General features: G+C 41.5%; 1 protein-coding gene across 1 annotated transcript in view; it reads right to left on the reverse strand.

Moving 5' to 3' along the window:
* Positions 1 to 1313: 1313 nt before the first annotated feature.
* Positions 1314 to 15101, reverse strand: part of Hasp (Hig-anchoring scaffold protein) — a 90235-nt gene continuing 76447 nt past the window's right edge. Inside the window, exons 12-15 of the mRNA XM_065218589.1 lie at positions 3296 to 3606; positions 2863 to 3226; positions 2628 to 2798; positions 1314 to 2564 (exon numbers count right to left, since the gene is read on the reverse strand). Coding sequence (XP_065074661.1) covers positions 2323 to 2564; positions 2628 to 2798; positions 2863 to 3226; positions 3296 to 3606 — 1088 coding nt within the window. The 3' untranslated portion in view covers positions 1314 to 2322. The remainder of the gene's footprint in view (positions 2565 to 2627; positions 2799 to 2862; positions 3227 to 3295; positions 3607 to 15101) is intronic.

Below are 15101 nucleotides of genomic sequence, written 5' to 3' on the forward strand. Positions count from 1 at the left end.
TACCGAATATATTCTATTGTTTATTCTGCATGGTTGAAAATATGTTTATTAGGATAGGCTAAAATTAACCATGAATCACTTGATTTTTTTTTCACCACAAATGTATAAGGGTATGTTCACAAATTACGTAACGCGTAAAAATGCAGATTTATATTACCCCCTCCATCCTCTAGCCAAACATAACACATTTACCAACGGCTTTAAAAATTTGGAAAACAAACGCCTAATCATCAATCAAATTGAGGTAACGGGCATGTTATCGTTGTTACACTACCGTGTGACTAAGGTCAATTTCCCAGTGAGGGAGCCACTATCCCAGTGCACAGAATGGAAATCGATTTTCGCGATTTTTGCTATGGACCACTTTTCGTTCAATCCTATTGTATGAAAAATCTCGATTACATGTTTTTATGTTCAAGATCCCTGATGAAAATGTTGTGTGGAAGTATAAAAATGCAGGAAAAAGTGCTTTCTTTTCAATCGTGGAGATTTTGGAATTCTAATGTTTAGTATTTAATTCATTACAACTAACACCCCGTGGGATGATTTTAGCCGAAGAAAATTAATTACTGAACGGTACCGGGTGTATCGTACCAATAATTGATAAATTTATTATTCAGCCGCCAGAAATTCAGAAACGTATCTCTTTAAACTGTGCTTTTAAAACTGTTTTTTTTTTTCTTAAACTTAAGGACAGCTGTACGATCAATTTTGTGATACATTTTACCTTCTCCTGCATTTATTTCTTCAGCATTACCATAGTCGGCACTTTTTTGTCCCTGTTTTTTTTTTTCAATTATAATTGAATATTTTTTCTTTAAGTGAGACTTTTCTTTAGTATTCTTTAGTATTCTTTAGTAGAACTTTAAAAGAATTTAAGAAATAACATATGAATAAAGACTACAGAGTGTTTACATTAATTTGAACCAAATAAATGAGATAAATTGGAAAAAAATGATGAGGTGAGCACCTTGTTTTGCCAATCAGTGTAGGGCGGTGAGGGGGTACTGTTGGAACAAAACTTTTGATTTTAAAACTTTGCCCTAAAATTCGTAGTCCCACCAATTTTGGCTCAAACCGAAGAGGATCAACGCAATTGGTTCGACCTCTTGAGATGAAATGACCAATTTTGATTTAATTTATTGCTGCAAATTTGTACAGGTTTCATCTAATTGCACTTAAAAATTAGGATGCCCGTCTTCCCCTACATGCCATTCCCTTTGCAGTTTAGTTCAGCCTTACAAATAACACATATTGTTAAAAAAAAATAAGTCGTTGGAACCATTCTCCATGCAACCTAAAATCAAACGCAATTTTATCTTTCAATCAATTCTGATTTATTAGAGATATCATCTATTGTTGTGTGTGAGTGTGGATGTATGCACTTTGTCAATATAACAGCTACACAATATTCATGCTCGCAACGGAGAACCGAACTGATATCCAGTGAGCATTTAATCAGAGATTTATTATTTCAGATGTGGCTCAGTTCTGACAGCGATAGTAGATTAATGGTATATAAATAAATAAATTACACTCAATCCTCTATTTACAGTAACAGCGTGAAATTGTAATTAGTCTACGTTGAAAAATGGCACCAAAATAAACACGAGTCCGTAAACGCAGCTCCCTTCTTCTCACCTTTTTTGATTTTCGTTTCACCCTTTCTATTAATATTAATATTCAAATTTGCAGAGCCATCCAATTTATATGCATGGTAATTTATGAAAAATATAACTATAAAGATATGCATCGTACTACGATAAATAATCTGGCTTACCGGCTAGGTTGGGTGGGATGGGATATTCAGGGATTTCCATGGGGAGGAAAAACGGCAACAGCAAGAGCCAAGTGCGTCCTATTTCTATATAGCCTACAAACAAAACCAATTTACATTTACAACATTGTCATTGTCTTTATCATCCTTGTTTGTTGTCATTAATGTGACGGCCGTTATCGTAGGTTTACCATCGCAGTAATTGATTTCTCCGCCCATTCATAATTGTTTTCACAGAGAAAAAGTGCCAACAAGCAAACGAACGATATAATATGCTTGGAGCGAATTAAATTTTATACCTCTGGTTTTGTCACACAAACAGACGGGAGTGGCAATCAAACAATATCCTCCGTGCCTCTGTAGTAAACTTAAAACAGTCAACGTGTATATTTGATGTCTTCATTAAAACTTGATTGATCCAGCCTACGTGGAACGTCTACGGTTATCTTCTAAATATAGACGTTTTTCATTGATATATGTATGTTTCCCCAGGGTAGCATTCAGGGGAATAGAAACCACTCCATGGTCGTTGGAACGACGACAGTTTAATTTTCCCGTTTGAAGATGCCTTTGGCATCACTACGCACGTTCACCGCATCCGGATTGACACAGGTGGGAATGGCATTGGACCACTTGCCATTTTTCAAACACTTGAGCATCTTGGCCCCTCGCAGCTCCAGTCCGTTATCGCACGTGAATGTGATGCTTTCGCCGATTGAATAGTAGAACTTGACCGACGACATTCGACCGCTGATTGCCGTCCCGGGGTAGGAGCATGCCTGGACACCTGTTAACAAACAATCGCAGCCTCAAATACACAATTGCAATCCTGGCATCAATCAATACTCACACTTTGGCAGTCCTCCTGACCATCGCCCATTATCCTGGCAGGCAATGATGGGCTGACCTTGCATCATGTACTCCGGGTTGCAGTTGAACTGTACGACATCACCAGCCCTATAGGGAGGCGTTCCCTGAGCGTATCCATTCTGCGGTGCACCCGGATGGAAGCACTGAACCTCTGGAGAAAATAAACATTCGATTTAAAGCAGATTTGAAAAACTCATTTCGAACCGAAAACCTACCAACGCACGTCGGGAATGGGCCACCCCATTCACCGGATGGCAAACAGATGGCTTCACTCGGTCCCCGCAAACCGTACCCGAGTGGACAGGAGAACGCTGATCGTCCTCCAACCTCGCGCGATAGTATGGCAACCCGAGGAGCAGAGCCGTTACTGTTTGCCTGAATTGGAACTTCTCCACATTCAACACTTTCGCACACGGGAAGTGGGGCACTCCAATTGCCACTTGGCAGACAAGTAATTTCCGGTGTACCGATCAGTGCGTTTCCGTTGGTACATGAAAATAGCACTCTGATTCCCATCATCGTCTCCAAATTGCTGGCAGATAGTCCTCGTCTGACTTGAATTTCGTTGCATTGAACGGGCTGTCGATAACAGAAACGAAAGAAATTTCACAGCCGAAGGGAATGAAAAAAAAACACAGTCATGCCCACCTTAACAATCACTTCTACGGCGTGCGTGTGACGGGCCGGGGTTACACATGTGAAAATTCCAGAATCATCCTTCACCGCATGCATGATACTGATTCGGTATTCTAGCTGCGGGTCTCGTCCCTCGTCCGAGCTCCAACCTTCGGGATATTTCCTATAGTCATGACTGACATTCCATTTCGGATTGCCAAACCGTCTCATCCATAGGCACTCCAGATGAACCGTCGTGCCGGGGTAGACTATCAATTTTCCATCGTTACTTTGCGCAATTGGTCCATTTTGGTGACGGATCAAAATCGTCGGAGGCTTCTCCACTGCGGGAAAATCGAATGATGGAAAAGTATCAGTCACGAACAGGGTGAATGAACTACGACGAGGATGAGGGAGCAAATTTTTAAATCACTTGTTGAAAAGCTTCGTTGGCTGGACAAATTTATTCGGAATTTTTAAAATCACTTCTTTTATCAGACTAACAAAAGATAATTTAAATGACCATTCAACCTGAATCCAGCACCGCAGGGGAAACTGAACACATTTGATTGCTTTCCCTTTTGTTTTCTCGAAGAAAGCATTATTTTCAGGCAAGGTTACCAAACATTTTCGAACGGAAGGTAAATTTATAGTGTCATTTGCTTATTGCCTGCTTATCATGCAAAATTTTTGAAAGCGGATCCTATGTTCTCATGCCGTGCACTAATTATTTTTTTTTTACAGGATGGAAATGTTTGCTAAGTTTTAAGTATTCAACCAAAAATAATAATAAAAGTTCTAATTTTCCACGGACCAACCCCTAGATTTGTGCCATTAGGTGAGAAAACTATTCTCCAAAAGTTTCAGCTCATTTGATTCTAAGATGAGCTGGCGCTTTTAGTTTGAAATTTGTAAGGGAAATGGGAAAAAGTTTGATTCAGATTTGATTCAGATTTTCAAAACTTGTAGTTCAAATAATGAGTAACAACTTTGCTGAAGATTCCATCATGAATCCAGATAGTTTTATTTAGATATTCGCTTTTGAATATACATGACCATTTTGTATATGATAATTTTAACCAAATCTCCTATATAAACATTAAACCAAAAGCGCCAACCCGTGTAACGTCAAAAAGAGCTAAAACATTCAGAGAGTGGTCATCGCACCTAAAGACACGAGTCTGTATGTTGGCCTGTGGAAAATATGAACTTTTATTTTAAGTGGTAATCTAGTTGATACGTTGCATAAGCTGCCTGTATTTTGTTGCAATATACGAGCAGAATGCACATAATTAATTAATATATCCATAAAACTAATTTGAATCGTGACGCTGTCTTGAGCAAAGTTGTTCCTTATAGTTTAAGCTACGTGTGCTGAACTTCTGTACTTAATCGAGTATGCTGAACCAGTTCTATGCAAGAAAGAGTGAAGGAATGTTATTTCTCTATACATTTCAACCAATATTCCCATATAAATTTTAAATCAAAAGCGCCAGCTCGTGTTACATCCAAATGAGCTGAGATTTTCAGATAGTGGTTTTCTCACCTAATGGCACAAATCTATCTGAAAAAAAATAATAAAAAAAAATTCCCCATATAAATGCGGGCCAGTCTATTATAATATGTTATAAGGCTATATTTATGAATATTTTCTTGGCAATAATTAATAAAACATATCATAACATTTACATTTAAATTTGTATTTGCTGAGTTTTTCCAGTATTTTTATTTCAGTATTTTGATGAATAAGTCAGTAAATTTATCAAAAAAGTTTATTTACTGGTAGTAATGATTTTTTTTTTTTTTTTGGGTTTCATACGATGGGTAGGATTAAAATGTAACTTTTTACGATTTTTCTTTGGGGACTGAGATCAACATGTTTAGCGCTTCCTGGTGGTTCAGCCGGTTGGTGGCTCTCTTCGTGTGCCGGATGGCGTGTCCATGTCTGGAGCTCAACAACAGACAATGTTAGTGAATTGTTCAGCTTCAAAATCAGTGAAACAACTGGAAGTCGATGCAGGCGTGCATAAACTGTCCAATTCCGTGTCAGTTTCTGCACTTTTGCGTTGGCTTCCAGATGTTTCACTTATTTTCATAAAGATTTCACTCAGAGATTTCCAAATAAGCTCGAGGCAAGTATGGAATTTCGTTCGATGTCTGTTCAGTAAAAGATAATGGATACTGTAAACCCGGTACTCCATTTTACTGAGTTTTAGTCATTCACCGTAAAGCTGTTTGTTTACGGAAAATTGAGTGCTTGCCATTACAGTATTCAGTAGTTTGTCGCAAAAGCTACTGAACATCAGTAGTTTTATTGAAAGTAGCTTAATGTTCGGTATTTTTGTGTAAAACTGTAAAAAAATTACCGAACAGGGAAGCGGTGATTCAGTGTGTAGGGGAAAATTTCCCTTATCTGGTAGTGATGTTGGTATGCGTGGACGGGATGCCGGTTGTGCCGGATCGGGGATCAGTCGTAGTTTACTTTGTGAAGTAAGGGGCACGGTAACCCACATAGTTTTACTGGTGATCTTCGATCGTGTTATACGATTTCGGCTGTTGACACAAGTTTATGATTGTTTCTGAACCTATTGTTCTAAACAGTGTGATAACAGCTACATTCGAATTATTACGCTGATTAGTTTGTGATAATTCGATTTTAGAGGTTAGAGGCACGAACTTTGTCGGATCGGTTTCCGTATCAGTTAAAATGGCAGCTGTTTATAATGTTACATCAGGCCCTTAACAATCAGTCCGCATCGTGCTCGTGCACCCTACCCGAGGTAATCCTTCTTGGATATCAATATGGAAAATTCCTCTTCGATCCTTCAGATTCTTATAGTAATCTGCTTGGAAGTCGATTTGGATAAAAATTTAGTGCCGCCATGGCGCCTAAGCACAAAAGAAAAGGGCAAACTCTTGATCCCCCTTCTGATGAAGTTAATTTGAGCAATCAATTTTATTTGCTCACGGATGATGAGAATGATCCAAATTCTAGTAAACTTTCCCGGCTTAATGCCAAAAAGGAAAAGATTCCCCCTATTGTGATCATCACTTCCGATTTCCATGCTCTTCGCATGGAACTTTTGAACTTCGTGAAAGTTAAGTTTTCACTAAAAATTGGACGTCGAGGTGAATGCCGTGTATGGGCTGAAACCTTGGACGGATTTAAATGTCTTCTCAAGTATCTTACTGAGAAGCAGCACAAATTGCTGCTTTAAAATTTTTCATCTATACCTACTCCCCTCGCTGCTTACAATGTTCAGCGAGTTAATGGAGCTCCCTATGCTGCTATTGCAACGGGTAGAAATCAAAATACTAACCAACGTAATTCTAACGGAAATTTTGACTTAGGAAGCATTACTGCCCCTAAAATGAAATTTTTACAGAAATCATTAATTGACATAATTACTGATATGCTTAAATCTAACTCCATGTTTGAAGCTATATAAACTGGAGTAAAATTTGCGAACAATATTTTCATGTCAATTTAAAATATTTAATGCTTTAAAATCCATTGCTGAAGTTCAACAGCAATGGATTTTAAAGCATTAAATATTTTAAATTGGAATGCTCGATCTCTTAAAGATAATGAAGACGAGCTATTTAACTTTTAAAGAGTTCATAACGTCCATATTGCCGTTATAACTGAATCATTGTTCATAGACGAATCAAACATAAAATTCTTTCTGCATTTGAAGCCAAAGTTTTTAAAACTTTGGGAGTTTTTTTTTTTTTTTTTTAAATAATTCGTTTATTTTTCCAGGCTCATTTGCTGTAGCTTTGCGGAGCCGATATTCATTGTTTAGATAACAAAATTACTTAAAACTAACGTTAGTAAAGCGGGGGCCGATTACTCGCGGCTATCTCGAGGTTAGGGGTAACAAATTGTAACAAATGGATGGCAGGGTAGGGATTGTGAACACAAGGTTTGGAGAGCAATGTGCTCTTGATCTCGAACTAGGCGACACTCTGATGAAAAAGACAAACATGGGGGTACACCGATGGGTAGCTAACAACTTGGGAGAACACAAGATGACACTAACTTCTAAATCCTCAAATCTATCCGTTTTAAAAACACATAAATTAAATTCAAATAGTCAAGGTCTCGGCTCGCCAAGACATCTCTAACGGGTATCGCGGGTTGTTTTCCTCGGGCCCTGAGGGATGTGGATAACTCAGATCTGGCAACACGGTGTAAGGTACACGACCAAACAACATGCTCGATATCGTGATAACCACTGCCACACGCACATAAATTGCTGCCTGAGAGCCCAATTCGATAGAAGTGCGAGTCTAACGAGCAGTGATTGGACATAAGCCTTGATATAACGCGTATAAAGTCGCGGCTCATGTCCAACCCTTTGAACCATGGTTTGTTCGACACCTGTGAGAGAATAGAATGTAACCATCTTCCCAATTCACCATCATTCCATTTTTGTTGCCAACTGATGAGGACTTGCTGGCGAGCAATGGAGAAAAATTCGTTGAAGGCGATTTGTCGCTCAAAAATATCGCCTTCCATAGCGCCCACCTTAGCCAATGAGTCCGCTTTCTCATTACCCGGAATTGAGCAATGAGATGGGACCCAAGCTAAGGTGATAGTATAGGAGCAGTTAGATAAAGCACTCAGTTTAGATCGTATTTCAGGCAGGAAATACGAGGAGTGCTTCATCGGCCTCATTGAACGAATAGCCTCCAATGAGCTAAGACTATCCGTAAAAATGAAATAATGGTCAGAAGGTAGTGAGGCAATTCGCTCTACTGCGTAAAATATAGCTGCGAGTTCCGCAACGTATACGGAGCATGGTTTCTGCAGTTTATAGGAGGCGCTATGAAATTGATTAAATACACCAAATCCAGTGGAAGCATTTATGGTTGACCCATCTGTGAAAAATCTTTTATCGTTACTTACATGGTGGTACTTGATTGCAAAAATTGAGGGAACAACCATCGACCGATGGTGATCTGGTATTCCATGGATTTCTTGCATCATGGTCAGATCAAAATTTACAGAGGAACTATAGAAGGCTTGGAAGCAATCACGATTGGAGATTAATGAAGAAGGACCAACCTCCAGCGTCATGTACTCATAGTACAAACTCATGAATCTTGTTTGAATTTGGACAACTTACGTTTATAGCTGCCTATTTGCCATTCCAATGCGTAGGCCAGCAAAATAATTTTCTCAAGGGTTACCTTCAGACACTAACCCGTCATAGGTCTAAATTCTTCATTATTGGTGATTTTAATGCAAAACACTGCTCATGGAATAATGCTCAAATCAATTCCAATGGTAATATTCTGTTTGATGATTGTTCTGCAGGTTATTACACTATTCAATATCCAAACAGCCCAACATGCTTTTCTTCAGCAAGAAATCCCTCAACTATTGATTTGGTCTTAACTGATTCATGTCAACTTTGTAGCCAATTGGTTACCCATGCTAACTTCGGTTCTGATCACCTTCCAGTAACTTTTGAAATATCCTAAGAAATAGTTTCTAATCCCAACAGCTCTACTATCAATTACCATAGAGCTGATTGGGAGCAATATCGAACATTTATGGAATATAGCTTCGATCCAAACATTCCTTTGCAAACCAAAGATGAAATGAATCGATCCTGCCAAGAAAGTTATCTGGCGGGATTTGCAAAACAACTTAATAAGCGATTATCTGCCCTGAGGAACAAAACTTTTGAAAATAATCTTTCTAAATTAGAATCGAGTTCCAAACCCTTTTGGAAACTAACAAAAAATTTCAGAAAACCTCAAAAGCCTATTCCAACGCTCAAAAAAGGCGGTAAAAGTTTGATCACAAATTCGTGAAAAGCTCAGAAACTTGCTGCGCAATTCGAGAGTTCCCATAATTTCAGTTTGGGTCTTACTAGTCCTATTGAGGATCAGGTTGCTCGGGATTATCTGAATATTTTCTCTCGGGAAAATATTTTCGATGATTCCTGGGGGACTGATTTGGACGAAGCAAGATCTATAACTTAAAAGTTTCATAATATGAAAGCTCCAGGTGATGATGGAATTTTCTATATCCTCATAAAAAAAACTCCCAGAGAGTACCTTGTCTTTCTTGGTAAAATTATTTAACAGATGTTTCCATTTGACATACTTTCCTGATAAATGGAAAAATGCCAAAGTTTTTCCAATTTTGAAGCCGGATAAAAATCCAGCTGAAGCTTCTAGCTACTGTCCAATAAGTTTAATTTCTTCAATAAGTAAACTTTTTGAAAAGATAATTTTAAATAGAATGATGCTTCACATCAATACGAACTCAATTTTTGCAGATGAGCAGTTTGGATTTTGCCATGAGCATTCAACTACTCATCAACACATTTTGTCAAGATAAACAACTTTGCCGGAGACATTAAGTCTCCAAAACGCAAGAGAAAGAAGTTTGATTGTGGCGCCATCTTTGCGGAAGAGATTTGAACTATTTGTTTATGTCAATAGATTGTCCTTATTATGAAGAGAAACATTGACCAAGACACCAAGTCGCGGAAATTTTTTTTTTTTTTTTTTTTATAATCCATTTATTTGTCAAGGCTCAAATGCGTTAGCTTTGCGGAGCCGAATATTTTTACATAATTGTGTGTGAATATCATTTTCTTACAACTAATGTTAGTAGAACGGGGGCCGATTACTCGCGGTTTACTCGAGATTAGGGATTACATTTATTTATCATTTGGAGGGAGGACAAGGGAAAGCATTTTGAACTAATTTAAAACTTAAACGTAAAGGATGACTAAAACACAAAACACTAAACACATAAATCAACAGCTTTAAGAAAGTCGTAAATAAGCTTCATAAAGTCGATATCACGGCAAGCCAAGACGTCTCTAATTGGCTTAAAGGGTTGTTTTCCTCGGACCCTAAGGGAATCACACAGAACGGATCTCGCCTCATGATGCAAGGAGCAGGACCAAACAACATGCTCGATGTCGTGATAACCGTTTCCACAGGTGCACAAGTTGCTGTCGGCAAGCGTAATACGGAAGAGGTGGGCGTTTAACGAACAGTGATTGGACATGAGCCTGGACATTACACGAATAAAATCACGACTCATATCCAACCCTTTGAACCAGGGTTTGATCGACACCTGTGGGACAATAGAATGTAGCCATCTTCCCAGATCACCATCATTCCACTTTTGTTGCCAGTTGGCGAGGACTTGCTGACGAGAAATCGTGAAAAATTCGTGGTAGGCGATTTGTCGCTCGTAAATATCGCCTTCCATAGCGCCCACCTTGGCTAGCGAGTCCGCTTTCTCATTGCCCGGGATAGAGCAATGAGAAGGGACCCATACCAAGGTGATGACATGTGAGCTGTTTGATAAAGCACTCAATGACGATCGTATTTCCTGGAGGAAATACGCCGAGTGCTTCATCGGCCTCATTGCACGCATAGCCTCCAGGGAGCTTAGGCTATCCGTAAAAATGAAATATTGGTCAGGTGGAAGTGAGGCAATACGCTCTAACGTGTACGATATAGCTGCTAGTTCAGCAACGTATACCGAACACGGCTTTTGAAGCTTGTATGAGGCGCTATGAAGATCGTGGAATACTCCAAAACCAGTGGACGCATTTATCACCGACCCATCTGTGAAAAATCTCTTCTCGGTGGGGACGTGGCGGTATTTGTTCGCAAAAATAGTTGGGACAATCAGGGCACGGTGAGGCTCTGGAATTCCTTGAATCTCCTGCCTCATTGTGAGATCGAATCTCACGGAAGAACCACTGAAATGATGGGAGACAGCGCGATTGGGGTTGAACGAGGAGGGGCCGATGTCCAGAGTCATGTACTCGTAGTACAAGCTCATGAATCGTGTTTGAGGATTCCGCTCTAGCAGCTTCTCAAAGTTTTCGATCACCAGCGGGTTCATGACTTCACAGCGGATGAGGAACCGGAACGATAAATCCGCAAAACGATTTGTTAAGGGGAGGACGCCCGCAAGAACTTCAAGACTCATGGTATGCGTCGATTGCATACAACCTAGCGCGATTCGAATGCAACGATATTGAATCCTTTGGAGCTTCAATATGTGCGTCCCCGCCGCCGATTGAAAGCAAAAGCTACCGTACTCCAAAATCGAGAGAATGGTGGTCTTGTAGAGTCTTATCAGATCTTCCGGATGGGCTCCCCATGAAGTGCCGGTAATGGAACGAAGGAAATTGATTCGCTGTTGGCATCTCTGCCTCAGATACGCTATGTGTTTTCCCCAAGTGCACTTGGAATCGAACCAGACACCTAAATACTTAAACGACATGCTGTGAGTGATTGTTCTACCCATAAGTTGAAGCTGAAACTGTGCTGGATAAAGCTTCCTAGAAAAAACAACCATCTCTGTTTTCTCCGGAGAGAATTCGATACCCAGATTCATTGCCCAAGTAGACAAATTATCCAAGGTATCTTGCAATGGTCCTTGCAGGTCCGGTGCTGTTGGTCCAACCATGAAAACCACGCCGTCATCTGCAAGCTGCCTTAGCGTGCAATTTTCGGCCAGACATTCATCAATGTCTTTGACATAGAAGTTGTACAGGAGGGGACTTAAACATGAGCCTTGTGGAAGACCCATGTAGCTGATTCGTGCAATTTCCGTGTTGCCATGAGAGAAGCTCATTCGTTTCTCGGACAACAAATTAAACAGGAAATTGTTGATAATCGGAGAAAGCCCACTCGCATGGAGTTTGTCCGAAAGGATGTCGATGCAAACAGAATCAAACGCCCCTTTAATGTCCAAGAAAACTGAACCCATCTGCTGTTTTTCAGCATAGGCTAATTGGATTTCAGTTGAAAGCAACGCAATGCAGTCGTTCGTCCCTTTGCCCCTACGGAATCCAAATTGCGTATCTGAGAGTAAGCCATTCGCCTCGACCCACTTGTCCAGACGAAGAAGAATCATTTTTTCTAACAGCTTCCGAATACACGACAGCATCGCGATGGGACGGTACGAATTATGATCCGAAGCGGGTTTACCGGGCTTCTGGATGGCGATAACTCTCACTTGTCTCCAATCATCCGGAACAACGTTGAGCTCAAGGAATCGATTGAACAAGTTCAACAATCGCCTCTTTGTGACTTCTGGGAGGTTCTTGAGCAGGTTGAACTTGATTCGATCAATTCCCGGAGCTGAGTTATTGCATGAAAGAAGAGCAATTGAGAATTCTACCATCGAAAACGGGGAGTCCATGTCATCGTTTTCCAGCGGCGGATCGCGAGTGTTGCATCGGACCGGAACCGAATCGGGACAAACCTTACGCGCGAAGTCGAAAATCCACTTGTTAGAGTACTCCTTGCCCTCGTTGACCGACGATGCCGCGTTACGCATTCTCCTGCCGACATTCCAGAGCGTTTGCATGGAAGTCTCTCGCGATAGCCCTTCGACGAACCGACGCCAGTAACCGCGTTTTTTGGCCCTGACCAAGCTCTTAAACTTTTCCTCTAGCTCCGTATACCGCTCAAAGTATTCGCGGGAACCGTATTTACGAAACTGTTTAAACGCGGTAGACTTCTCTTTATTCACGTCGGTGCATTCCTGGTCCCACCACACAGTGGGAGGACGTTTGCGAATGGTAGTGCCAGGAACAGGCTTCGTTTGTGCTTGTAGCGCGCAATCCACTATGAGCCGCGATAGGAAGGAGTACTCATCCAACGGAGAGAGAACGTCGACCGATTCTGAACCGTCACGGACCGCGTTCGCGTATTCTTCCCAATTGATGTTTCTCGTGAGATCGTACGCGATGTTGATTGGACACTGTGAAGATGAACCGTTGGAAATCGAAATTTTGATGGGCAAATGATCACTACCATAGGGGTCTTGGATTACCTCCCACATGCAATCCAATGATAGTGAGTTCGAACAGAGTGACAAGTCTAGTCTGCTCTCTCTTGCTGGAGGTTTGGCTATTCGAGTTACTTCACCGGTGTTTAGAATGGTCATATTGAAATCGTCGCATAGGTCATAGATGGTGGTTGAGCGGTTGTCATCGTACAGCTCTCCCCAGCCTGTACCGTGGGAATTAAAATCCCCTAAGATCAACCGCGGCTCAGGTAGCACTGAGCAGATGTCAGATAGCGCTCGCCGAGAAACAGCCGTTCTCGGAGGGATGTATAACGAGGTAATACTGAAGGTTTTACCTCTAATATTCACCTGACATGCGACAATTTCAATACCTGACACTGGAGGAAGGTCGATTCTGTAGAATGAGTGTTGTTTGTTGACCCCTAGGAGCACCCCACCGTACGAATCTGCACGATCGAGACGGATAATGTTGTAGTCGTGAAGAGAAAGGTTAACATCTGGAGAGAGCCATGTTTCGCAGAGAGCAAACGCATCACAGTGTATGTTATGCAGTAAAAATTTGAATATGTCTAGTTTTGGTAAAATGCTTCTACAATTCCATTGAAGGAGAGATACCGTATCATTTTTTGGAAAATTATCCATCGAAGGACACGAATGAAGCAAGGAGGGGCCACTTGGAAGCAAATTGCTTCAGAAAAGGTTTCACGATTGGAAGCATCATGTTAATGATGCTCCGAAGAGGGTCAGTGATGTTGAACAGATCGAGAATGCTGTCCACAATTCCAGAAAGCGTGAACATGGCGTTCTGCTGTTCTGGTTGCAAAACTGGGACATCTGGGGTTTTAGATGTTCCCGGAAGCCCCGGAAATTCTTTGTCATAATCGACAGGCTTAAAACCCGGTGGATTGGGTTTCGGTTTATTTCCGTGACCTCTTGATTTATCCAAGTGGGCTTGGGAGTCAGTTTTTTTAGTTTTCTGCGAGTCATTCTTGGATCGCTTCCTTGAAGGACCTTTGAAAACAAAAGGACTTCCGTCATTGCCCTCTGAGTCAGTGTCGTCCTCGTCAACTGGGAGAAGATTGAACGGATTATTGTTTTCTTTTTCCGGAGTGATTTTGGGAGGAGGATTGAAAGTCTTCAAGATCTCCGCAAAGGAACGCTGAGAGCGCGCCTTCAGAGACCGTTCAAGTTTTTTTCCTTGCTGTTTATACTTCGGGCAATCTGCGAGAGGATGCGGAGGTGCCAAACAATAAACACATTTAGGAGGAGCACCACAAGCACCCTCCGCATGCTTCTCGCCGCACTGATCGCATCGTGGCTTGTTGCCGCAGAAGGCGGCGGTGTGGCCTAATTGTTTGCACTTGGTGCAGTTCATCACCCTTGGTATAAACAACCGCACAGGAAGTCGAACCCTCCCAATTCGGACGTAATCTGGCAGAGTCGATCCGGAGAAAGTCACTCGAAACGAGTCAGTCAGCGAATAGATTTTTTTTGTCCCGTCGAGGGATGCTGACTGCATTTGGGTGCAGTCAAGAATCTTGACTTCTGGAAGAACGGGGTTCTTGAAGACACCAACCCCCCTCTTCAAGAAGTCATCGCAGGTCAAACTCGCTTCGGTGACCACTCCTTCGATTTCCACGTCACGACTGGGAATGTAAACGCGGTACTCTAACGTAAAAAGCTCGCAGGCAACAATCTCATTCGCCTGCTTGCGGTTACCAACAGTGACGCGCAGTTTGTCTGGCCTCACCTTCAAAATGTCGGTCACTGACGAGAAACGTTTGAATAGATCTTTTTCGATCTGGTTAACGTTAAGCGGTTTTTGTTTGGGTCGGAAAAAAACAACCCATGGGCCTGTCGAGGCGTCTGGGTATGACTTATGGCGGGGGGCAGTTTTTGTTTTCTTGGCGGGGTTAGGCGGAGTAGGGGGAGACGGTTTTGGCGGTGTGGGGGGAGAGGGATTAGGTGGGGTAGGGGGAAACGGGTTTGGTGCGGGGGGTGACGGTGCTGGTGGTGTTGGTGGCGATG

Source organism: Ochlerotatus camptorhynchus, unplaced genomic scaffold, assembly GCF_037179485.1.
Source record: "Ochlerotatus camptorhynchus isolate MF236.1 unplaced genomic scaffold, CSIRO-AGI_Acam_v1.1 ptg000090l, whole genome shotgun sequence".
In the NCBI taxonomy this organism is placed as follows: domain Eukaryota; kingdom Metazoa; phylum Arthropoda; class Insecta; order Diptera; family Culicidae; genus Ochlerotatus; species Ochlerotatus camptorhynchus.